This window comes from Colobus angolensis, unplaced genomic scaffold, assembly GCF_000951035.1.
Source record: "Colobus angolensis palliatus isolate OR3802 unplaced genomic scaffold, Cang.pa_1.0 Scaffold41, whole genome shotgun sequence".
In the NCBI taxonomy this organism is placed as follows: Eukaryota; Metazoa; Chordata; class Mammalia; order Primates; family Cercopithecidae; genus Colobus; species Colobus angolensis.
Window position 1 is genome coordinate 2,664,319 of NW_012117488.1, and position 26,845 is coordinate 2,691,163.

General features: G+C 40.2%; 1 protein-coding gene across 1 annotated transcript in view; it reads left to right on the top strand.

Annotated features, from left to right (window-relative positions):
• GTF2B (general transcription factor IIB) overlaps window positions 1–26,535 on the top strand; it is a 38,304-nt gene extending 11,769 nt beyond the window's left edge. Inside the window, exons 3-7 of the mRNA XM_011956064.1 lie at window positions 15,292–15,425; window positions 19,168–19,314; window positions 19,441–19,570; window positions 21,958–22,239; window positions 26,121–26,535. Coding sequence (XP_011811454.1) covers window positions 15,292–15,425; window positions 19,168–19,314; window positions 19,441–19,570; window positions 21,958–22,239; window positions 26,121–26,254 — 827 coding nt within the window. The 3' untranslated portion in view covers window positions 26,255–26,535. The remainder of the gene's footprint in view (window positions 1–15,291; window positions 15,426–19,167; window positions 19,315–19,440; window positions 19,571–21,957; window positions 22,240–26,120) is intronic.
• The last annotated feature ends 310 nt before the right edge of the window (window positions 26,536–26,845 follow it).

Consider the following 26,845-nt stretch of genomic DNA (forward strand, 5'->3'; position numbering starts at 1 on the left):
TTTTTTTTTTGAGACGGAGTCTCACTCTGTCACCCAGGCTGGAGTGCAGAGGCTCACTGCAGCCTCCGCCTCCCAGGTTCAAGCAGTTCTCATGCCTCAGCCTCCCGAGTAGCTGGGACTACAGGCACCTGCCACTACACCTGGCTAATTTTTTGCATTTTTAGTAGAGACAGGGGTTTCACCATGTCTGCTGGGCTGGTCTCGAACACCTAACCTCTGGTGATCCGCCCACCTCGGCCTCCCAAAGTGCTGGAATTACAGGTGTGAGCCACTGTACCCGACCACTGTCACCTTTTTTAATGAAATAATTCATAACACCAAAAGTATATTTATGTTATAAGTTTATATCTTGCACCTTATACCTTTTTTCCTGCCTCTAATAACATTTATCTCGTCTCTCAAACCGTCACCTCATTCTTTCTGAGGCCAACCCACCACCAATCTCAAAACAAGGGCAAGTGTTTTTGATTTTTCTTAAAGTAACGTAATACTCAGGAACCAATTTTTGTTTCATTTACAGTTACATTACAAACTGCCTCAAAACTTAGTGACTTACAGTAGCCATTTTATTTTGCTCATGATTTTATGAGTCAGTAATTTGGGAAGGAGTTATCTGGGCAGTTGGCATTGGCTGGACCTGTAGGATCTGCTTCTTTGATAACTTCTTCACTTGCATTTCTGGTTCCTCTGTGCTGCTTGACCTCCGCACATGAATCTGTCATCCTCCAGGGCCTCTCCGTAGTTGTCTCACAGTAGTCATATTTTATACTACATGGTAGTTGGCTTCTAAGAGAAGTACCTCAAGAGCAAGTGTTCTGAGAAAGTGGAAGCTAGACATGGGTGGTAGGTAAGGGTTATGCCTAGAACCGGCACAGGATCACTTCAGTATTCTATTCGTCATGGCCATAATAGGACTTACCTGAGTTGAAGGGAGTAGAGAAATAGGCTGTACCTAAACGTGATAGTGACAAGGTCACATTGCAGAAGAACACATGGATGGGAGATATTGTTGCCATCTTTGGAAAATACAAATTGTCACACATTTGCTGTCTTTTCTTATTTTTTTTTTCTTTTTTTGAGAGGGAGTCTCGCTCTGTCGCCCAGGCTGGAGTGCAGTGGCCGGATCTCGGCTCACTGCAAGCTCCGCCTCCTGGGTTTACGCCATTCTCCTGCCTCAGCCTCCCGAGTAGCTGGGACTACAGATGCCCACTACCTCGCCCGGCTAGTTTTTTGTATTTTTTAGTAGAGACGGGGTTTCACTGTGTTTACCAGGATGGTCTCGATCTCCTGACCTCGTGATTCGCCCGTCTCGGCCTCCCAAAGTGCTGGGATTACAGTCTTGAGCCACCGTGCCCGGCCCTTGATAATGTTTTTCCCCGGTATTTAAATAGCTGTATAGTATTTAGTGTCCTTTAAAACTTGTTTCCAATTTTTGTAGCTGTAGTTAATGCTATTTTTAATGCTATTTAACATGTGATAATTGTTTAATTGGTTCTCTTTTATTTGAATTACAAGATTTTTATTTGAAACATAAAGTGTTATGATTTGGTATTAGCTGCCCATTTCATCATTGATCCTTAAGATACTGCTAGTGACTCTAAAACGACCAATTTTTATTTTTTATTTTATTTTTGAGACAAGATCTCACTCTGTTACCCAGGCTGGAGTGCACCGGAGTCCTCTTGACTCACTGCAACCTCCACCTCCCTGGTTGAAATGATCCTCTCACCTTAGCCTGCTGAGTAGCTGGGACTACAGGCACACGGCACCACACCTGGCTAATTTTTGTATTTTTTGTAGAGACAAGGTTTAGCCATGTTGCCCATGCTGGTCTTGAACTTTTGGCCTTACACAGTCTACCCGCCTCAGCCTCCCAAAATGTCCACGCCCAACCTGGCCCAATTCTTAAAGCAAAGTTTTGTTGTTCCTACTATGAAACTGGTTTTTGTTTGTTTTGTTTTGTTTTTGAGACCGAGTCTCGCTATGTCGCCCAGGCTAGAGTGCAGTGGCTTTATCTTGGCTCACTGCAACCTCTGTCTCCTGGGTTCCAGCGATTCTCCTGCCTCAGCCTTCTGAGTAGTGGGATTACAGGTGACCACCACCATGCCTGACTAATTTTTGTATTTTTAGTAGAGATGGGGTTTCGCCATATTGGCCAGGCTGTTCTCAAACTCCTGACCTCAAATGATCCACCTGCCTCAGCTTCTCAGAGTGCTGGGATTACAGGCGTGAGCCACTGTGTCCGGCTGAAACTGTTCTAACAGCACTTTTTTGTGGGGTTTTTTCCAACCCAGATGCCAGTTGTACGATTATGTCGTTTTAAAAGTTGAACACTAGGTGGCAGTATTATTATATTTAGATAATTCGTTTGTTCATAAATTTGACCTTGTACATTTCCCATAAATTGATTTTTATAACCAGTAAAGTATTAGCTTAGTAATCTGCCATAATTGCTATTAAAACATAAAATTGGTCTATCATGACTTCTATAAGTTATTTCACAATGAGGAATTGAAACTAGTAGTATTATTTCTAGTTAAAGTCACTTTTTTATGTACCATTTAAATCTAAATTATTTGATTGTATGTAGAAACAATGTAAAGAAGATACTGGAAAATAGTTTAAGTGTATTTGAAAGAGAAAAATGAGTCCATTTGACCTCTTCCTTCTACTAAACTCATTCTGCATATTGTTTATACCAGCGAATCTGAAATACGAATGTATAAATGTGCATTGAGTCAGCTGGGGAATGTGCCTAAAACGATTCTAGGCTCCATTTGCAGACATTCTAATGTAGGTCATATATTGATAACATTGAGGAACACAAATCTGTACTATTTACAGTTTACCACATTCTTTTAGATTTTCTGTATGTTTAGATTTTTTATCTTCATATTTTCCATGTCTTCACACCTAAACTGCAAATTGCTGGGGGCATATATTTTATAATTGTGTGTCTCCATTGCTCTTAGTATAGCTAGAAGTTACTGTCTCTAGAATTGAGGGTTGGCTTTACTAATTGATAAGCTGTGTAACTATAGTTCAGTTACATAATTTGTTCAAGCTTAATTTGTTTCATCTGTAAAATAAATCTTTTTTTCTTCCCCCGTGGAAGACAGATACCATACATCTCAGAATTGCTGAGTCAAATGAAATAATATGTGAAATACATAATGGAATTTTAGTATAAGATTTCACTGATACGTATTGTGGAGATACAAGTGCTTTTTTTTGAGGCAGGGTCTCACTCTGTTCTGTTGTCCAGGCTAGTGGCATGATTATGGCTCACCACAACCTTTACCTCTCAGGCTCAGGCATCCTCCTGCCTCAGTTTCATAAGTAGCTGTGGCCACAGGCTCATACCACCACCCCCAGCTAATTTTTTTAAAAGTTATTAATATTTGTAGAGGTAGCATCTCCCTGTGTCGCCCAGGCTGATCTCGAATTCCTGGGCTCAAGCAGTCGTCCTGCCCCAGACTCCCCACAGTGCTAGAATTACAGGCATGAGCCACTGTGCTCAGCTTCCCCCTTGTTTTTTTTTTTTTTTGTTTTTTAACCTTGTAGAAAAAGAGGGTGATTCTAAGTCTGAAATGCCACATTTCATAGCATGTCAGTTGCAACAAATGTTTGAGTGATTGCTGTGGGTCTGATATATTTAATGCTCCAATTATAGTATGTTAAAGATGATTGGGTAACCATCTTTCAATTAGCATTAACAGTGTTTTCCAAAGGGAAAAATTAGGTTTGGTTTAATATGGCCAAGTTTTTAAAATAAGCATATTTATATTCACTTACAAGTTGTTTCTTTGGCATCCCTTGTAAGGCTTTAGACACAGCCTTCTTGCCTAATTTACAGCTTTTAATTTGGGTGCAGTTTTTCTCTTAAGCATCAGAAAATTACTCATTAAGTACTTGAGTAGCAGACTGCCCTTTGAGCTGGTTTGTTTCCATTTTACAGAAGGGGAAACTGAGACTCAGATTGCTTAGGTAATTAGCTCAAGATTCCCATCTTATAAGCGACAGAGCCACATAAATCCAGGTCTGTGAGACTTAAAAACCTTTTTTTAACATATGTCTGTTAATCACTGTGCTGGTTGGTTACTGAGAGTGACAGAAAGATGAGAATGCTGTAAGCAAACCCTGGAGCCACTCTTTGGATAGTGTATGAAAGAGAGTAGGGTAACTTAATATGGGATCCTGCAGTTAAAGCTACATTACAGATCTTCCAAGTATGGTGACATCCTGAAGATAGTACTGTTGAAATTCGAGTGAAGCACAGTTTTTAAGAGTGAGTAAGGATTTATGGAGAGAAAATTATTCCAAGTAAAGGGAAAAAGAAACCTATGCCATAGGATAGAGGCCTGAACAGTAGTAGTATGTGAGTGGCCAAATTTATTGTGGCCAAATTTAGGATACACTTTCAACCAGTGCATCAGCTCCTCCTCTTAGATGCTGCTACTCCTATCGACCTACTTGTATTTGAGGAAAATTGAAATATTATAAGATACCCAGGGATGGAGCTTACAATGTATTTTCCTCACTGTTTTCCACTGTTTCACCTTGAACAGTTTTCTTTAGGGTCTAAAGAAAACATCAGGGGCAAAGTAGGCTTTTATGGGCTGGTCTGGGAAATAAACTGTGATATGCTTTGTTTCTAGGAGATAATTCATGTTGAGTTCCTACTCAATTTATGGCAACATAAACTGATTTAGAGACTGGTGATTTAGAGACTTGCTGTGTTATTAATAGTATTTCTTTATGAAGTCAGCATTCTCTTCAAACTTGAATGCTGTCATTCAAGCTGACCATTTTTTGGTCAGCATTCTCTTCAAACTTGTCTAATGTAAGATTTCAGTAAGAATGTGTAGTGACCCTGGACTAAAAAGTAGGATTATTTGACATGTCATGAGAAGGAGTCGTAGAAAGGATTAAATGACCACAGAAAGTGTGGAAGCTAATGATGCATTTCATCATCAACATTAGACTTACTGTTTACAGCATGTTGACTTAAAATAGTTTTCCAAAGTACCTTGGAATTTTCTTTTTTTTTTTTTTTTTACTTTAAACGTAAAAATATTTGATGCTTAGAGTTTGTCCACCTTGAATAATAATACGTTCAGATTCTTGAACTTCTAGACTTATCAGCACGTTTGACAGCATTTGTAGTTTTTAAACTAAATGAGCCTGTGAAGACAAGTAATTTGGGGTTATTCTGAGACTTCTGCTTCTGAATTCTTTACTACAGGTTGTAATGCCACAGTGATTAAGATTAGTTTCCAGGAAGACAGCAGAAAGAATTGAAATTCTGGGAAATTCCTCATGTTCCTGTTCTTAAAAATTCCTTTATGAGGAGCTGGGGGCTTGTGCTGTAATCCTGATAACTCAGGAGGCTGAGGCAGGAGGATCACTTGGGGCCAGGAGTTCAAGACCAGCCTAGGCAATGTAGCCAGACCGTGTCTGTAAAAAAAGAAATATTTTTTTTAGTTAGCTGTGTGTGGTGGCACAAGCCTATAGTCCTACCTGCTTGGGGGAATTAGTTCCCCCAAGTAGCTGGTGAGAATCGCTTGAGCCCAGGAGTTTGAGGCTGCAGTGATATGATTGTGCCACTGCACTCTAGCCTAGGTGACAGATCAAGACTCCACTTCCAAAAAATAAAACAAAATTTTAAATTCCTTTATTAAATTATAAAAATAAGAAGCAAAAACACTCTTTAAGAGTCTAGGTCAGGCTAGAAAATCAGACCCTCCTTAGTATTTGCTTCCTGGCTGGTTTTGGTGTGTTGCAGTTTCCCCTGCACGATAAGCCCTTCTGGTTTTTGCGTTGTACTATGAAATACCTTTGGTTGGATTTCCAATTGCTTGCATGGTAAAGAGGATAAATGTCTGTTTAATTTGTCTTTCTTTGTGGTTTGCTTCAGAATATGAGGCAGAATACCCTGATTTTTCTGGGCATTCTTTCTCACTTCTCCTCTCCCCCATTCTATTATTCCTTATAGTTGAGACTGCTGGTTATTTGCCAACATCCATTTCCCCATTCTTTCATTAGTAAGAATCCCTGAGTTTTACATGGTCATGTATGTGGCTGCTCACCTAGACCCTATTTCCCAGTTTCCCCTGTAGCTAGGTATGCCATGTGGTTAAGTTCTGACCAATGGGTTTGTAAGTATTAGAAGAGATGTGTGCAGCTCTAGATCCTGCCTTAATAAAAGATGTATCCTTTTTCTCCTTCCCAATGGCTAGAATGTAAACATGATAAAGGAAATTACCAATAGCTGTCCTGTACTACAAACTGCAAGCCATAAGGATATCTTATCAAAAAGATAGGAAGAGCTTGGGTCATACTAGCCTAGGACTATTAAGTGTGAACTGTTAACATAAGAAACTTCTATCTTAAGTCACTACTATTTTTTATTTAATTATAGCAACCCTACCTGTATATCCTTCCTTAAAAACGTCTGGAATCCTGGCCAGATGTGGTGGCTCACCCCTGTCATTCCAGCACTTTGGGAGGCCGAGGCGGGCAGATCACGAGGTCAGGAGTTTGAGACCAGCCTGACCAACATGGTGAAACTTTGTCTCTACTGAAAATACAAAAATAAGCTGGGCATTAGCCGGGCGTGGTGGTGTGCGCCTGTAATCCCAGCTACTTAGAAGGCTGAGGCAGGGGAATTGCTTGAACCCAGGAGGTGGAGGTTACAGTGAGCCGAGATAGTGCCACTGCACTCCAGCCTGGGTGACACAGTGAGACTCCGTCTCAAAAAAAAAAAAAAACAAAAAAAAACAACATGGAATCCTGTGGGAAGTTTCTCGTTTTGGTCATCTATTAGTCTGCTAGGGACTGTGCTACTGCCCAGAGAGACTGAGAGTACTGGTGGTAGTGACGTTGGAAGATTTTCTGGATTGGATTGGATTGACAGTTCTTTATTATAGATAGAATGAATAAGCTTAAAAATCAATATGAGGCTTATGAATATAAAACTATAATAAAGAGAAACAGGGATCCTATGGACTTGGCAGAAAACTGTGTCCATAGCATAGTTTAATTACTCAGAGAAGGTTACAGAAACCAATGTGATCAATGAGCTAAAGGGTCCATTATTGAAATATTATGGAAGATTTCTATTAAATGTCAGAAAAAAGTAACACAGCACAAGGAGACCAACACGATAAAACTGGTTTTTAGGCAGTAATTGGCAGACTTAACACTCTAAAAAACTAAATCAGTAAAGCAGAGAACAAACCTGAGACACACCCACAGTGTGCAAGACGACAAGATGTCTATTAGGTTAGTAAGACAAGGTACCCACTATGGTACTACTTGAAGATCCAGGTGAATAAAGTAAAGTATTAAAGATAAAAGAGAAAAAAACTACATTCCTAGCAGAAGAGCTCAGGGCTACAAATCAAGAATTGTGCACACCACTGGGGATTGCATCCTTTTAATATTTTAAAAATTATATTAATAGAAACTTGTAACCTACCACTTTCTTTCTTTTTTTTTTTTTGAAACAGAGTTTCGCTCTTGTTGCCCAGGCTGGAGTACAATGGCACGATCTCGGCTCACTGCAGCCTGCACCTCCCAGGTTCAAGCGATTCTCCTTCCTCAGCCTCTCAAGTAGCTGGGGTTGCAGGCATGCAGCACCATGCCCGGCTAATTTTGTAATTTTAGTACAGACCGGGTTTCACCGTCTTGGTCAGGCTGGTCTCAAACTCCTGATCTCAGGTGATCCGCTCACCTTGGCCTCCCAAAGTGCTGTGATTATAAGCGTGAGCCACCACATCCGGCCTAAAAAGTTACTTTCAAAGGACCTAAATCATGTTGACAGATTACTTCTCTGTGACAGTTGCTGAAATACGATGAAGTTATCCCTAATTCTTCAGTTTGTCATTTGGTACAAAAAGGAAGCCATAGAACAATCTTCTGAGCCAGACACAATGGCTCACGCCTGTAATCCCAGCACTTTGGGAGACTCAGGTGGGTGGATCACCTGAGAGTTTGAGACCAGCCTGGCCAACGTGGTGAAACCCTGTCTCTACCAAAAATACAAAAAATTAGCCGGGTGTGATGCCTGTAATCCCGGCTACCCGGGAGGCTGAGTTAGGAGAACTGCTTGAACCTGCAAGGCAAAGGTTACCGCCAGCCAAGATCCAGCCTGGCCAACAAGAGCGAATCTCCATCTCAAAAATAATAATAAATAAAAAGAGCAATGTTTTATAGGGATTTATACATAAATCTCCAAAAATACAGTGCTGAATTATCTTTGTTAATTGTCGCTTGGAACAGCACTAATGACTATTCGCTTAACATTTTTGGTTCTCCTTTAGGGTATATGATGTAATTGTATTTCTCCCCTTTGAAGCATGACCACTTGACTGGCTTTGGCCAGTGGCATGTGAGTGGAAATGTTAGTGTCACTTTTGGTCAGAAGCCATTATGAAGTCTGTGTATAATTTCCCACATTCCCTTCCCCATCCATGGTAACTGGCAATATCTCAGGTGATAAAGATCCTGTCACCTTGAATAAGGATGGTGTAAGAAGCTTCCAGCTATCCCTTTATAGACATGTAATGTGAATAAGAAATAAACCTTCATTTTAAGCCACTGAACTTTAAAAATTGTTCCTCTAGTATAACTTGATTTATCCTAACACATAAGTATTAAAGTATAATAAATCTCAAACAATTGTGGTTACCTTTTTACAACATAAGACGTGGTGGCTGGGCGCCGTGGCTCACACTTGTAGTCCCAGCGCTTTGGGAGGCCAAGGTGGGAGAATCACTTGAACCTGGGAGGCGGAGATTGCAGTAAGACGAGATCGCACCACTGCACTCCAGCCTGGGTGACTGAGACTCCGTCTCAAAAAGAAAGAGAGAGAGAGAGAGAGGAAAGAAAGGAAGGAAGGAAGGAAGGAAGGAAGGAACACAGTGGTCTAGTAGGAAGACAGACATTTAATAAACTCAACACTTCTATTTAAGGTACTTAGGGTAGAATAATGCTTTAATAGACTGTTTCAGGTGTATGCATAATGTTGAAATGTTTCAGTTTAAAATGAAGAGCATTGTTTTGAAAGTTTTGATTAGTCATTTAGATATAAAATATAAATGAAAGTTAAGCATTGGAAATGGAATGTGTTTTTTTTGGAATGTTTTTTGCCACTGATGGGGTTCTATATCTAGAAGTCAAATTAAATTTTAAAAAAATTAATAATCTATTAAAAGTGACTGAACGTAAGCATATAAAATATAGCAATTAGTAGTTAGAAAATGAGATTTTTAACATAAAAAATCTAGGTCTAGTCTTAAGCATGGCATACATAATACTTTGAAATCTGCAAGAAGACCTTGAGGAAAGAGTATTCCCTTGTTGAAGAAGATAAGAATTGTTCTATGATTCCCAAAATAATATATAGATTTGGTGTCATTTAATTCAAAATCAGTAGTATATTAGTGGGAATGAGTTTTAATTTTTAATTTATTGAGCTGTAATTGCATACCATAAAACATAGTTTGAATTTTGACAGTGCATGTACTGGTGTAACCCACACCCTAATCAAGATATAGAGACCGTTTCCCTCACCTTAGAAGTCATTTTGGCAACTGGGTGCGGTGGCTCGTGCCTGTAATCCCAGCACTTTGGGAGGCCGAGACGGACTGATCACAAGGTCAGGAATTTGAGACCAGCCTGCCAACACCGTGAAACCCCGTCTCTAGTAAAAATACAAAGTTTAGCCAGATGTGAAGGTAGACGCCTGTAATCCCAGCTACTCGGGAGGCTGAGGCAGGAGAATTGCTTGAACCTGGGAGGCAGAGGTTGCAGTGAGTCGCAGTTGTGCCACCGCACACCAGCGTGGGTGACAGAGTGAGACTCCAGTTGGGGGGGAGCGGGGAAAGAAGTCATTTTATGCCACTTGCCAGTCACTCCCACCCAGCAATAGCCGTGGAACTGATTTCTGTTCCTCATAGATTATTTTCTCGTTTTTTCAACTTCACTTGAATGAAATCATACAGTATGAACTATTTTGTGACTGACATTTTTAGTTTGAAACAATTTCAAAAAAAATTTCAAAAAGTTTTGAGATATATTTGTTATTGCATGTGTGAGTAGTTTATTTACTGAAGAATATTCCATTGTGCACATTTTTCTGTCGATGGGTTGTTTCTAATGGGGCAATACACTCATTACATCCCTCAGTGTCTGTGGGGGACTAGTTCCAGGACCTCCCATGCATACCAAAATTTGCAGATGCTCTAGTCTCTGATACAAAATGATGTAGTATTTGCCTATGCACATCCTCCCATATACTTTAATTCAGCTCTAGATTACTTCTGTAGCATAAATGTATGTAAATAGTTGTTTATACTGTGCTCAGGGAATAATAGCAAGAAAAAAATGTCTGTACATGTTCAGTACAGGCGTATTTTTTCCCCAAATGTTTTCAGTCTGTGGTTGGTTGAATCCGTGGATGCAGAATACACAGATACAGAAGGCCAGCTGTACTTAAGAATGGAATTGCCAGATTGTAAGATAGGTGCCAAAGTGACTAAACCACTTAAAACTGGTGCAAGTGATTTTTGACACATATTCTCGGTTTCTTCTTGAAAAATAAAGAGATGGAATTCGTATTCTCTTCAGAATATGGTAAAATGTTTTAGTTAATACCCTTTAGACACCACTCTAATATATGGATTGAGAGCTATACATGTGTGAAATACATAAATACACATATTGGGTGTGTTTACTTTTTTGGATGGGGAACTTGATTAAAAGTGTTAAAGATCACACTCTAGATGGAGGGAGGAGTTGTGCATATATATGTATTATAGTAGTGTAAGTTTTCTTTGATACTATAAATCTTCACATAGACTACAGTGTGTGGTTAAGAAGGAAACTAGTGGAAGTTCATGTGTTTCTCGGTTTCTAGAACATTAAAGGATATGTGAAGTTTTGTGTATTTGCTAATTGGCTGACTTCTTCCTCTTCAAAGGTTGATTATAGATTATACCCAGGCATGGCCGCCTTGTACCACTTAGCCCTAGAAAACATTTTGTCTTGCAGCTTTCTTCCAGAGCAGCTTTTAAAAATACTACTCCATTTAGATTTTCTTCAAATGAAAATTCTTTATGTATTCTAATTTTTTTCTGAATGGACTTGCCCTGTTTCTTGTTACTCATGCACTTAATCTGCTGGACTAGTTGTAGTTGCATGGTATGCTAATTGAGTTATTTTGGAAACTTCATTCCTTATGAATGCTCTTTTGGGTTGTTAAATATAAAAAGAGGGAATGGTTCTTAGGACAAACCACAGATTCTTGAACGAGTCATTTAGATCATTCCTACGTATGTGGAAAAATTACATCACCACCCAGTGTTGTGTTTTCTATTTATACTATACTACCTTAAAATAATCCATCTTAAAAAAAATAAAAAATCCATCTTGTCTTTATAAAAACAATATAAAGCAGGCAGCAAATGGAACTCATAGTAAGGTATTTCAGAAAACGCTGTGAAATGAAGCATCTTAGCTAACTAATGGTTTATCTTTAGATTCCTAGACAGACTTAAAAGGTCTGGGCATACCTTCTGCCTTTTCACTTATGCCATTCTCTTGATACATTCATGTATGTTAATAAAAATATTGCAAGTTATTGATGACATTTGATGATTTTTTTCTGGCTTAAAATTTAGTAAGTAACTCTGGGTTTGAAGGCCACAGTGATTTTTGTTCTGTGCGTGTTTGTATTTTTATTTTGCGAAATAGTAAAGTTAGATTGTCTTTTTCTCTCTTTGAAAACATAAGTGCATGGGAACACTATGGTATCACTTTAATTGGTGGATGCTATTAAAGGGACTAAATTCTGTCTAAAAATACTATGCTGGTGTTTATGATAAATTTAGTGAAAAGAGCTTGCCATGAAACAGGCACAGTATCTAAATTTTAGGAAAACATAGGTGCATACATATTAACGAAAAACACAGAGCATATATGAAAATATAGTGGTCATCACTGGGTATTGGGAATGCAGGTAATTTTTTTTTCTAACATATCTTTTAGTGAGCAAGTATTTTCTAAAAAGGAAGAAAACGTGATCTCTTTAGTGTGATCTCTTTGAGACGGGTTTGTTGGTGAATAGTACTCACTGCACAGTGGTTTGGTAAGGATTCAGTGCACGATGACAATTTGATACTTTTAAGTACCTTTTTAAAATCTGTGTAATTCACATTACTTCCTAAGTTTAGTGATGTTTATTATGAGGAAGAGGAAATAGAGAAATCCGTGTAATGCCATCCATCTAACGCTTTTCTCCTTGTTTCGGGCCACCTCCTCAATGTGATGTATTAAAATGGCCTTCTAACTTACCGCCCTGCTTCTGCCTTCGTTGCCTGTTCTCATTGCGTGCAGGGATGGCAGATGGGAACTCTGCCTCTGATCTCAATCCCTTTGTAATGTGGACACATGGTAGTCCAACTGATAATCCACTTTTACCTTGGTGATTCAGCTGTTTAAAGAAAAGTTTTTCTGTTGTGTGCGGTGGCTCACCCCTGTAATCCCAGCACTTGGGGAGGCCGAGGTGAGTGGATCGCTTGACTAGCCTAGGTAACATGGGCAAAACCCCATCTACAAGAAATACAAAAATCAGCCAGGCATTAGTGGTGCATATCTGTAGCTGCTCAGAAGGCTAAGGTGGAAGTATTGCTTGAGCCTGGGAGGCAAAGGCTGCAGTGAGCCGAAATTACACCACTATACTCAAGCCTGGGCGACAGAGCGAGACCCTGTCTGAAAAATAAAAAGAAAGAAAAAAGAAACATTTTGTCAGAGGCTTCAGGAATGAATCATTCTCTTGAGCATTTGCTTACTTTCGACAGGGTCTCACTTACCAAGGCTGGAGTGCAGTGGTGTAATCACAGCTCCCTGCTCCCTGCAGCCTCAACCTCCTGGGCTCAGGTGATCCTCCCACCTCAGCCTCCCTACAGGCATGTGCCATCACGCTCAGCTAATTTGTTTTTGTATTTTTTTGTAGAGACAGGGTTTCACCATGTTGCCCAAGCTGGTCTCGAACTCCTGGGCTCAAGTGATTTTCCTGCCTCAGCCTCCCAAAGTGCTAAGATTACAGGCGTGAACCACCATGCCCCGCCTTTTCTTAAATCTATCACTAAGATTAAATTACATGATCACTATACTGTGGTTGTTTATGAGCATTTAAATTAATTTTTATATACAAAATTAAAAAGTTAGCATGGTCTAGGTGGAATTCCTTCTGTTTTCTCTGTTTTCTCTGTTCTTTGCTGTCCTCCTGATCAAGTACTTAGCACTTGGAAACTTTTAAAGTCTTCTATGGAGATCAGTGTTTTTATTTTGTTATTTGGGTTTTGTTTTTTTTTTTTATTTGAGACGGAGTTTTGCTCTTGTTGCCCTCTTGTTGTGATCTCGGCTCACCACAACCTCCGCCTCCTGGGTTCAAGCAGTTCTGCCTCAGCCTCCTGAGTAGCTGGGATTACGAGCATGCACCACCACGCCCAGCTATTTTGTATTTTTAGTAGAGACAGGGTTTCTCCATCTTGGTCAGGCTGGTCTCAAACTCCTGACCTCAGGTGATCCGCCTGCCTTGGCCTCCCAAAGTGCTGGGATTACAGGCATGAGCCACTGCGCCCGGCCAGAGATTAATGTTTTAAACTGATGCCTCTCCCTTATCTTCCCCACAAAAAAGGAGAAACTCAGAATATTGGCTTTCTAATTTTCATAGCAGTAAATAGCGAATATTGAGCACTTAGTACTACTTTTTAAACACTTTACATGCACTATACATGGGTATTATAATAGCTTATTTAATCTTTATAACCTTTAAAATATGAAGTTAAGGAGAATTTTAGAGCTGAGGTAATAAAGGCATAGAAATGAAGTAATATTCTAAGGCTAAGCAGCAAAGGGCGGAGTTCACACTCTTGACTATTATATTAATTGACTGTTAATACCATAACTCTAATTGCTGCAGTAACTGGTTTCTGCCATTTGTTTCTTTCTGCTGGCTGTGTATACACAAAGATGAAATGGTCTGGTTCCTTCCTACTTTCAGCTTCATCACAATTCACTGAAAAAGCTCGTGTTTTATAATTGGAGTGTAGAACAGACTCTGATGTGCATTTCAGTTCTAGCTATGTGATCTTAGGCTAGTTCATCGTATTTGTAAAGTGGCAGTAAAAGTGGTACCTCCCTTGATAAGGCTGTGAAGATTAAGTGAGAACATGTACAAAAGGGCACAATGAGTAGCGTGTGTAAGTGTTCAGTGTTAACTTTTGACTACTCTGAAGGTATTGCCAGACATTGAGATTTCTCACCAAAACAGTAATAATACGGTTTACTTGTTTCCTTTTTTTTTGACATGATATATTTATATGCTGCCTCTTTGCTTAAAGAGAAAAGTTTGCCTACCAGGCTTTCTTCTTACTGATTCTAGGCTTGAAGTTTATTCTGTATAAATTATTTGGCCACATATATTTTTCATCAAATTGTTACTTTGGGCCGGGCGCAGTGGCTCAAGCCTGTAATCCTGGCACTTTGGGAGGCCAAGACGGGTGGATCACGAGGTCGGGAGATCAAGACCATCCTGGCTAACATGGTGAAACCCTGTCTCTACTAAAAAATACAAAAAATTAGCCAGGCGAGGTGGCGGGCGCCTGTAGTCCCAGCTCCTCAGGAGGCTGAGGCAGGAGAATGGCATAAACCCGGGAGGCGGAGCTTGCAGTGAGCTGAGATCCGGCCACTGCACTCCAGCCTGGGTGACAGAGTGAGACTCCGTCTCCAAAAAAAAAAGAAAAAAAAAAATTGTTTACTTTGAAACAGAAGCTTAGGCTTATTTTCTGCAAAGCATTTCCCGCCAAAACTTAGTGACGTTTTAATATGAAATTATTCGCATTAATACCATTCTAAAAAATGTTTTCTGTTTTTTTTCCCATGCCTGTTGCAGATTTTGTGCAAAATCTGGTTCTTAATCATTATTACATTGGTTTGCCTTTGCATCACATATGAATAGCTGTACTTTGCTACTTTTGACATTCTTTTTCTTCCAAGAGTTAGAATATCATAGCATAATGTTTCAAGAGGATTATTGTTAGACTGGCACAATAGTTAAAGGAATGCTTTAGGACAAATGTCTGAAATGTGATATTTGAGCTAGATCCTAGATGTCCATGTGGAGATTTCCTGGGAATAAAATGGCTTAGTTGGGCATTGGACAGTGTAGTTAGGTAAACCTTATCTTGACAAAATGATTCAGGTATGTGCTTATATTCTTAGGTGACCGGGTTATCGATGTGGGATCTGAATGGCGAACTTTCAGCAATGACAAAGCAACAAAAGATCCATCTCGAGTGGGAGATTCTCAGAATCCTCTTCTGAGTGATGGAGATTTGTCTACCATGATTGGCAAGGTAATAAGTCCATTTGGCGGGAAATACCAATTGCAGAATGACCATAGACCTGAGAGTTTGGGAACTTTGCAAAAGTGTGTCACTGCACCAGTGGGGACTCTTGACCTGTCTAATAAGATTTGCCAGTAATATCATTGTGAATGATGGCTAACTTGTGTGTGTATTCCATCCTAAAGTGGGGAAGACTTTTAAATCAAATTAAATCAAAATTACAGGGCCTTCATAACAGGCCTTTTTTTCATAAATCACATTTTGTATACACACAAAAAATGAGTGTAGTGTGGCCTTCATGAGTTAATATTGATATATTCTTTGAATAGCAAGAATGTCTTCTCGGCTGGGCATGGTGGCTCACGCCTGCAATCCCAGCACTTTGGGAGGCCAAGGTGGGTGGAGATCAGGAGTTCAAGACCAGCCTGGCCAAGATGGCAAAACCCCGTCTCTACTAAAAATACAAAAATCAGCCGGGCATGGTGGTGGGCACCTGTAATCCCAGCTACTCAGGAGGCTGAGGCAGAGAACTGCTTGAACCCGGGAGGCGGAGGTTGCAGTGAGCTGAGATCGCACCACTGCGCTCCAGGCTAGGCGACAGAAAGAGACTCCATCTTTAAAGAAAAAAAAAGACAAAAGAAAAACTTGTCTGGGCAACAGGCTGGAGTACAATGGTATAATCAAAGCTCACTGCACACTCAGAACTTCTGGGCTCCAGTGATCCTCCTTCCCTGACCTCCCAAGTAGTTAGGACTACAGGCGCATACCACCACACCTGGCTAATTTTTATTTTTTTAAATTTTTTTGGCCAGGCTCGGTGGCTCACGCCTGTAATCCCAGCACTTTAGGGGGCTGAGGCGGGCAGATAGCTTGAGGTCAAGAGTTTGAGACCAGCCTGGCCAACACAGTGAAACCCCACCTCTACTAAAAATACAAAAAAAGTTGCCAGGCGTGGTGGCGGGCGCCTGTAATTCCAGCTACTCAGGAGGCTGAGACAGGAGAATTGCTTGAACCCAGGAGTTGGAGGTTGCAGTGAGCCAAGATCACGCCACTGCACTCCAGCCTGGGTGACAGAGTGAGACTCTTGTCCAGGCAGGGCTTGAACTCCTGGTCAGGCTCCCGCAATCCTCCCGCCTCAGGCTCCCAAAGCGCTGGGATTACAGGCATGAGTTACCATGCCAAACCCTGCATAGCCTGTTTTGTTTTTAAGACAGGGTCTAACACTGTCGCTCAGGTGGGAGTGCGATAGCATGATCTCAGCTCACTATAACCTCCCCCTCCCAGGCTGAAGTGATCCTTGTGCCTCAGCCTCCCAAGTAGCTGGGACCACAGGTGTGGGCCACTACACCTGGCTAATTTTTTTTATTTTTTTGTAGAGACAAAGTTTCACCATGTTGCCCAGGCTGGTCCCAATTCTTGGGCTCAAGTGATCCACCCACCTCGGCCTCCCAAGGTGCTGGAATTACAGGTGTGAGCCACCATCCGTGGCCAAGATAGAAATATTTTTAAGCTGCTAGATTTATCACATAATAAATTTCTATGTGTACTTGGACATATTTTTCGACTTTCTATTTTTTCCTGTCCTGGTCCAGTTAGTCAAATGCTGTACCACACTGTTGTAATATATAGTAGCACTAGTTTTCCCTCATTGCTCTTCTTTTTCAGCATTTTCTTCACTAGTGTTTTCCATTTAAAGGTTAAGTTTGTTTCATTTTTTAAAAAAGTTTAGGTTTGTTCACTTGCATTTTTTGTACCTTTGGAGTTGATCATATGATTTTCCTCAGCTCTATTAATATGATGTTTTATATTAGATTCTTTAATATATTTGTGGAACAGTCTCCACTTGGTTGATATTACTGCCTTTTAATACACTGTTGGATTCTGTTTTCTGTGGGGTTTTTTGGTTTTTTTCTTTTGAGACAGGGTCTCATTCTGTCACCCAGTCTAGAGTGAAGTGATGTGATCATAGCTAACTGCAGCCTCAAACTCCCAGACTTAGGTGACCCTCCTGCCTCAGCCTCCCGAGTAGCTGATACCACAGGTGTGCGCCACCACACTCTGCCTGTTTTGTTTTGTTTTGTTTTTCTGAGACGGAGTTTCACTCTTGTCACCTAGGCTGGAGTGCAATGGCATGATCTCAGCTCACCACAGCCACCTCAAGTGATTCTCCTGCCTCAGCCTCCCAAGTAGCTGGGATTACAGGCATGTGCCACCACGCCTGGCTAATTTTGTATGAGGCGGGATTTCTCTGTGATGGTCAGGCTGGTCTCAAACTTCCGACCTCAGGTGATCCCCCCGCCTCAGCCTCCTAAAGTGCCAGGATTACAGGCACGAGCCACCGCGCCTGGCCTGTTTTTTAATATTTAATATTTTCACTGAGATTTTGGTCAGATTCATTTGCAAATTGACATAGGGAAAATTGACTTCTTCATAATAAATCTTGTATTCAAAAACTCATAATGGGCCGGGCATGGTGGCTGAAGCCTGTAATCCCAGCACTGTGGGAGGCCAAGACGGGCGGATCACGAGGTCAGGAGATCGAAACCATCCTGGGTAACCTGGTGAAACCCCGTCTCTACTAAAAAATACAAAAAAAAAAAACTAGCCGGGCGTGGTGGCGGGCGCCTGTAGTCCCAGCTACTCGAGAGGCTGAGGCAGGAGAATGGCATAAACCTGGGAGGCGGAGCTTGCAGTGAGCTAAGATCCGGCCACTGCACTCCAGCCTGGGCAACAGAGTGAGACTCCGTCTAAAAAAAAAAAAAAAAAAAACTCATAATGCCTTTTCCATTTCCTTAGGTATCTTCTGTGTCCTTCAGGAAATGTTTGAAAGTTTTCTTCATGAACATCTTACATGTTTCTCAAGTTTATTCGAAGATTTTTGTTGTTGTAATTGAAAAATTTGCGTTCCTTGTCTTTTAACTGGTTGATTGTACTTACGAAGGGTATTGATTTCTATTTATTTTGACCTTGCTGCTTTAATAAACTATTTATAGCAGCTGGTTTTTAGTGATTTTCTTGCATACTCCAGGTGTATAAAGATACTATCTGCAAATAGTTTATCACCTCCTTTCCAATTTTGTACTTCCGATTTTTCTCTTGGTTAATTGGCTAGTTTTCCTGATCAGTGTTATACAATGGTAGCAGTAGGAGGTGCGTTTGTCTTGTGATTTTGGTGATAATGCTGGTAATGTTTCTTCATTAATTGTACTGGCTTTGGGCAGAGGAGAGTAGTTTTCTAATGTAAAGAAGTACTCATTTGTAGTGTCCTATGAGTTTTTATCAAAAATGAACTTTGAATTTTGTTCATTTGCCTTTTTAGCACCTTTGGAGATGATCATGATTTTTCTCCTTAGATCTAATAATATAATGTTTTACATTATTTGATTCTCTAATAATATCTTGCGGAACAATCTCCAGTTGGTCATGATATACTACCTTTTAATATGCTGTTGGATTCTGTTTTCTAGTATTTGATATTTTTTATCATATTTCTAAGTGAAATTAGACTTCCTTTTTCCATGGTTTTGTCAGGTTTTTGTATCATATTTCTGTTTATACACTTTAAGCTTCACATTTTCTATGTTCTTGAACAGTTGTTAGAATTACATATTCCTTTAGTATAGATGGGCAGGATGCACAATTCAGATTCCTAGTCTATATAGAATCAGATCTTGTAAGTTATAGTTTCATAGAAATTGTCCGTTATTCATACTTTCCAAAACGTTTTTTCATAGTTTTAACTGTTCTATAGGGTACAGGAGCTGCAAGTTTTGATGAATTTGGCAATTCTAAGTACCAGAATCGGAGAACAATGAGCAGTTCTGATCGGGCAATGATGAATGCATTCAAAGAAATCACTACCATGGCAGACAGAATCAATCTACCTCGAAATATAGTTGTAAGTTCTTGTCTACCTTCTTTAAGCCATTCTGGCATTGACTTTGCATAATTTAATGAACACGTGAAATTTCGATATTGCAGCTAATTAAATGACAGAGTTAAACTTAGTTTCTCTGCTTTGAAGGATCGAACGAATAATTTATTCAAGCAAGTATATGAACAGAAGAGCCTGAAGGGAAGAGCTAATGATGCTATAGCTTCTGCTTGTCTCTATATTGCCTGTAGACAAGAAGGGGTTCCTAGGACATTTAAAGGTAAGTTTTTAGCTTTGTTTTTTTTGTTGTTGTTGGTTGGTTGGTTGGTTGGTTTGTTGAGATGGAGTCTCACTCTGTCGCCCAGGCTGGAGTGCAGTGGTGCGATCGTGGCTCACTGCAACTTCCACCTCCCATGTTCAAGCTATACTCCTGCCTCAGCTTCCTGAGTAGCTAGGATTACAGGCACGTGCCACCACACCTGGCTAACTTGTATTTTTAGTAGAGACAGGGTTTCGCCATGTTGGCCATGCTGGTCTCGAACTTCTAACCTTAGGTGATCTGCCCACTTTGGCCTCCCAAAGTGCTAGAATTAACAGGCGTGAGACACTGTGCCCAGCCTAGAATAGCATTTTCTACATCATATTAAAGAAACAGACCAATGTCAGGCAGCTTTGACACTTAGAAGCCAAGTCATCTTTATTGTCACTATAGTAATCCACTTGAGCATCATTTGCCAGTGTCTACTTATTTTGTTCCTTGGCAGCAAATTCATAGCATGTTCTTTTAGGCTGTTTTCCCACGTAGACTCATTTTAGTACATGTAAGCCCACTATGTTCTTTGCTAGTGAGATCTTTTGATGGACTGTTATTTTGTGGGCTTTCAGGCCTGTAATGGTAAACCAAAGTAGACCATTTACACATTTGGTTTACATGAAAACAGTTTCCATTTCTAGCACCGGTCTCTGTAGATGAGGGAGTCAAGCTTTAGAAAGTATCAGTGAAGGCCAGGTACAGTGAGTCACACCTGTAATCCCAGCACTTTGGGAGGCCGAGGTGGGAGGATCACCTGAGGTCAGGAGTTCGAGACCAGCCTGGCCAATATGGTGAAACCCCGGCTCTACCAAAAATACAAAAAGTAGCCAGGCATGGTGGTGCGCGCCTGTAATCCCAGCCACTTGGGAGGCGGAGGTTGCAGTGAGCCAAGATCGCACCGCTGCACTCCAGCCTGGGCGACAGAGCAAGACTTCATCTCAAAAATAAATTAAAAAAAAGCATCAGTGAAGTTTTTTCTCTTGAGGTGTATTGTTTGCATTTTTACACTTCAGTTGGAGGCTTTGAAAGAACTGTTATTTTTCATACAGTTTGCAGTTACATGGGAATATGTAACAGTTTGTTCAGTGTTGCTCACTGACTTACACTGCCAAAGCCAGTTTAGCTGAAGACTATATTTAACCCTTTATTCATCCAGTGAGTATTTATTTTTTATGTTTTCTTATGTAAAAGTGAAGAGGTGATGGCCTTTATCATCATCTTTTTTGTTGTTTTTATAACTAAAACAGCTTTTGTTAAATTTCTTCTGAAAGTGTATGGTGGTTGCATCTGGGAATAACAGGGTCAAATACTTTATCTCATCGAGCTATATAGCCCATAATCGCAGGGATTTTATGTACACATGACACTGTGTGGCCTAAGAGGCATCCTTTAGCTTGAGTATTTTCTTTCAGCTCCTTGATAACGCTGCTTACAACAGGTTAATATATAAATATCAATTTTTCATTTAAAGAAATTTACTTGCAATGAATTAATCCTTAGAGCAGTTAATATTTTGAAAGATTAAGACCTAAATTTAGCCAGGCGCAGTGACTCACGCCTGTAATCTCAGTACTTTGTGAGGTCGAGGCAGGTAGATCACAAGGTGAGGGGTTCAAGACCAGCCTGGCCAAGATGGTGAAACCCCATCTTTACTAAAAATACAAAAAAATTAGTCAGGTGCGGTGGCAGGCGCCTGTAATCCTAGCTACTCAGGAGGCGGGAGAATCGTTTGAACCCAGGGAGCAGAGGTTGCAGTGAGCTGAGATGGCATGACTGTACTCCAGCCTGGATGACAGAGTGAGACTTCATCTCAAAAAACAAACAAAAACCCTATATTTAAAGAGTGAAGAACATTAGGCCTGGCACAGTGGCTCACGCCTGTAATCTCAGCACTTTGGGAGGCCGAGGCAGGAGGATCACCTGATGTCAGGAGTTCTAGACAAGCCTGGGCAACATAGTGAAACCCTGTCTCTACTAAAAATAAAAAAGTTAGCCAGGTATGGTGGTGCACGCCTGTAGTCTCAGCTACTTGGGAGGCCGAGGCAGGAGAATCACTTGAGCCCAGGAGGTGGAGGTTGCAGTGGGCTGAGATAGTGCCACTGCTCTTAGTCTGGGCGACAGAGTGAGACTCCATCTTAAAAAAAAAAAAAGTGTGATGAACATTAAAGTTAACTGAGAAATTTGCAGTTATCTCTGGGGGGAAGTATCACTGAGAGAATTAGGGTTTTATCTTTAAGGCATGATTGAATGTTTTACAATTAGAATGTATATTATGTTTATAATTAGAAATGGTAGATTTTAAGATGAACTATATGGCTTAAGTGAATTGATTTATTTAATTTTTTTTCTTTTAGAAATATGTGCTGTATCACGAATTTCTAAGAAAGAAATTGGTCGGTGTTTTAAACTTATTTTGAAAGCACTGGAAACCAGTGTGGATTTGATTACAACCGGGGACTTCATGTCCAGATTCTGTTCCAATCTTTGTCTTCCTAAACAAGTGCAGATGGCAGCTACCCATATAGCCCGTAAAGCTGTGGAATTGGACTTGGTTCCTGGGAGGAGCCCCATCTCTGTGGCAGCGGCAGCTATTTACATGGCCTCACAGGCATCAGCTGAAAAGAGGACCCAAAAAGGTAGGGTTCGTCATCAGGAAGTGTGGCAGTAAACTGTGAAATTCGCAGCATGTGATTGTTTTTCCATTTTAAGTTTGAACCAGGTAAATAGCAAGAACCCACATTTGGCCGGGCACAGAGACTCATGCCTGTAATCTCAGCACTTTGGAAGGCCAAGGCAGGTGGATCACCTAAGGTCAGGAGTTCGAGACCATTCTGATGAACGTGGTGAAACCCCATCTCTACTAAAAATACAAAAATTAGCTGGGTGTGGTGGTGGGGCTTGTAATCCCAGCTACTTAGGAGGCTGAGGCAGGAGAATTCCTTGAATCTGGGAGGTGGAGGTTACAGTGAGCCGAGATTGTGCCATTGCACTCCAGCCTGGGCAACAGAGCAAGACTCCATCTCAAAAAAAAAAAAAAGAAAACAACCCACATTTAAGACATCGTTCCTCAACATCAAAATGTTAAGAAAAATGTTTTGCTTTTAAATAGCTCATAAAAAAAAATGTTCAGAGACATAACCCTGTAAACCTATTTTTTTTCCTATTTGAATTATTTTAGTTTGTACATCTTTTATTCTTACAAGTTCTTTTTTCTCCCTAAATATATCCTCTTGATCACACTCTTTTCCTCCCCAAACTTACCTTTTTAAATCTTAGGGGTCAGGGAGGCATGCTTTGTTTCTCACTGCTTGGCATGGGATCCTACAGATAGACACGCTGTAAAATATGTGTTGGCCGTCAGCCTTTAACATTCTATGAAGGTTGGTTTTTTCCTATCTTGTACAGTATTTTACAGTTTCTTAATACAATTTTTTCTGGAGTAAGTAGACGTAAGTGGTTCAGCTTTCTAAAACCATGTTTAAATTTAGTGTTGTAGGAAAACTTTCACCAGAAGTATTAAGTGAATTTCTTTTCCTTTTTCCTTTTTCTGTTTTTTTTGAAACAGTCTCCCTCTGTTGCCCAGGCTGGAGTGCAGTGGCGCAATCTCAGCTCACTGCAACCTCTACCTCCTGGGTTTAAGCTATTTTCGTGCCTCACTGCAACCTCCACTTCCTGGGTTTAAGCTATTCTCGGGCCTCAGCTTTCTGAGTAACTGGGACTACAGCCACGTGCCACCACACCCAGCTAATATTTGTATTTTTAGTAGAGATGGGGTTTCACCATGTTGGGCAGGCTTGTCTCGAACTCCTGGCCGCCTTATGTGATTCGCCTGCCTCCGCCTCCCAGTGTGCTGGGATTATAGGCACAAGCCACCATGCATGGCCCACTAACTCCCTTTTAAATTTAGAAGTGACTACTCCTTTCTAAATCTTTGAAGATTATAGAAGTTATTCGTAAACAAATGCATGTAAAGAAATTCATAAACTAGGTGTGGTGACCAGCCTCCTGGCCAACATGGCAAAACCCTGTCTCTACTAAAAAATACAAAAAAATTAGTCAGGTGTGGTGGCACACATCTGTAATCCCATCTAGTAGGGAGGCTGAGGCAGGAGAATCACTTGAACCCAGGAGGCAGAGGTTATAGTGAGCTGAGATCATGCCACTGCCCTCCAGCCTGGGTTGATGGAGTGAGGCTCTTTTTCACAAAAAAAAAAAAAAAAAAAGGTGGCATGGCGTGGTGGCTCACACGTGTAATCCCAGCACTTTGGGAGGCCAAGGTGAGTGGATTGCTTGAGGCCAGGAGTTCAAGACCACCCTGGCCAACATGGCAAAACCCTGTCTCTACTAAATACAAAAATCAGCCCAGCATGGTAGTGCACACCTGTAGTCCCGGCTACTTGGGAGGCTGAGACATGAGAATCTCTTGAACCTGGGAGGCAGAGGTTGCTATGAGCCTAGATTGCACCACTGTACTCCAGCCTGGGAGACAGAACAGGACTGTCTCAAAAAACAAAAACAGAAAGTGAGTAAGTGAATTACTGGCCTCCGTAACTTTGTAATACTCTATTGACAACAGCCTTCAGCTTATAATAAATGATAGGAATAATTAGAAAAAGGAAGCCAATCATTAGTTATTTAAAGGAGCCATTATCCATTCCCTTTGGCCTTTACTTACGTTTTAAGGAAATTTTGAGTCTTTTAGTAAAATTGAGAAGTTGCAGTTAGGCAGTTTGTCCTTGAGGTACATTTCTAGTTGTAAAGTTTATTCTAATGAACAACATGGAAACATTAATCTTGGTGCTTTCTGCTTTTTAGCTTTATATGAAAAGTCTTCTTCAAATGTAAGGTCCTTCTCTTCCCTTCACAGAAGGCAGTTGACATTCAAATAGTTGCCATTTATTGGTATTTAGATGTAAAATAATATAATGCAGTGTGAGATAAGGAAATTTAAAATTAGCTAATTGTACAGTGATGGCAGGCATTCACAGTGAAAATCACTAAAACCTCACTTGATTTGAATCAGCTGTGAAAAGGTGATAAAATGAGTTTGTATTAAAAGATTAGGCCAGGCATGGTGGCTCATGCCTGTAATCCCAGCACTTTGGGAGGCTGAGGCAGGTGGATCACCTGAGGTGAGGAGTTTGAGACCAGCCTGGGGAGCATGGTGAAACCCCGCCTCTACTAAAAATACAAAAATTAGCCGGATGTGTTGGCAGGTGCCTCAGCTACTCAGGAGACTGAGACAGGAGAATCGCTTGAACCGGGGAGGCAGAGGTTGTAGTGAGCCGAGATCTTGCCATTGCACTCCAGCCTGGGTGACAGAGCGACATTCCATCTTTAAAATAAATAAGTGATGTTTAAAAATCCATTTTAATAAAGCATTCATAATACTTAACCAAATATTGTAGTGGCAGTCCTTTGGTATTTCTTTTAATGACTTTGAAAGGAAAAAAGGGACAGTGACTTTAAAGGGTAAAAGTGGATCTAGTAGGATTTTGTAATAGACTAGAAATGTTCGTTTGAGCTAAAAATATTTGCTTATGTGCTTGTATCAGTGAAAAACATCTCCGTATGGTATAAGTAGCTGTTTGACATTGATGTATTAAATAGAAAAAAAGACTGTAGAACAATATTTACAGTGTCACATTTTGTTTTTAATAGGAACCTCTTAACAGAAGTTAGCTAGGGGAGATTTTGCATGGGAGCTTTCAAACACAGAAATAAAAAGTGAATTTCTATACAAGAATGTATTTGTGGAGTACTTTGTGATCATCAGAAAGATTTATAAAGAAAAAGGAGCAGTCAGTTGTAAATACAATACCCAGTATAACACTCCTAATACTAAGTCCTGAACACTATTTGTATATTTTATATTAATTAAACCCTTTAAAACATTGACATCTCTGTAAAGTAGTAACTACTGCTATCATTTTTATTGTTGTTGATTACTGACTTTAGCTCCCGCTCTTTTTTTTTTTTTTTTTGAGTCAATATTTGGTTAAGCATTATGAATGCTTTATTAAAATGGATTTTTAAACATCATTTATTTATTTAGAGATGGAATCTTGCTCTGTCACCAGGCTGGAGTGCAGTAGCGCGATCTCGGCTGGCTGCACCCTCCTCCTCCTCCCGGGTTCAAGCAATTCTCCTGCCTCAGCCTCCTGAGTAGCTGGGACTACAGGCATGTGCCACTACACCTGGCTAATTTTTGTATTTTTAGTAGAGACGGGGTTTCACCATGTTGGCCAGGCTGGTGGCGATCTCCTGACCTAGTGATCTGCCCAACTCAGCCTCCCCAAGTGCTGGGATTACAGGCGTGAGCCACTGCGTCTGGCCTAGCTGCTGCTTTCTACCTTTTAGTATGTATTTCCATTATCAGTTTTTAGAAATCACTTCTGGTTTTGTTATTAAGTTTGGCGCTTTATACTGTAGAATCATATCTCACAAATGACAATGCAGGTAATAGAAAGGAGGTAGGATGGAAATGATGGTTAATGTTTTCATTTTTGTCTTTTAGAAATTGGCGATATTGCTGGTGTTGCTGATGTTACAATCAGACAGTCCTATAGACTTATCTATCCTCGAGCCCCGGATCTGTTTCCTACAGACTTCAAATTTGACACCCCAGTGGACAAACTACCACAGCTATAAATTGAGGCAGCTAACGTCAAATTCTTGAATACAGAACTTTGCCTGTTGTACATAGCCTATACAAAATGCTGGGTTGAGCCTTTCATGAGGAAAAGCAAAAGACATGGTACGCATTCCAGGGCTGAATACTATTGCTTGGCATTCTGTATGTATATACTAGTGAAACATATTTAATGATTTAAATTTCTTATCAAATTTCTTTTGTAGCAATCTAGGAAACTGTATTTTGGAAGATATTTGAAATTATGTAATTCTTGAATAAAACATTTTTCAAAACTAAAGTTTTTGTTATAATTATATGTTACATTTAACTTATACATAATTATAAATAATGCAAATCATTGCAGCTAATAAAGCTTTATTTCCATTACTTATATATACATAGTTTTTTATTTTAATAAATTCATGGAAAGAGCAAAAGCTTTTGAGAACCATTGTTAACATCAACATCGTGTTTAGTGTCCAGTTTGAAAGGATTCATATGAGAGATTTATTAATATGTCTACTATTAAACAAGAAGTGATGAGCTTGGACCTTTTGAAAAGCACCAGCTTGACAGACATTAAAATGTTTTAAGTATGTGATTTTCTC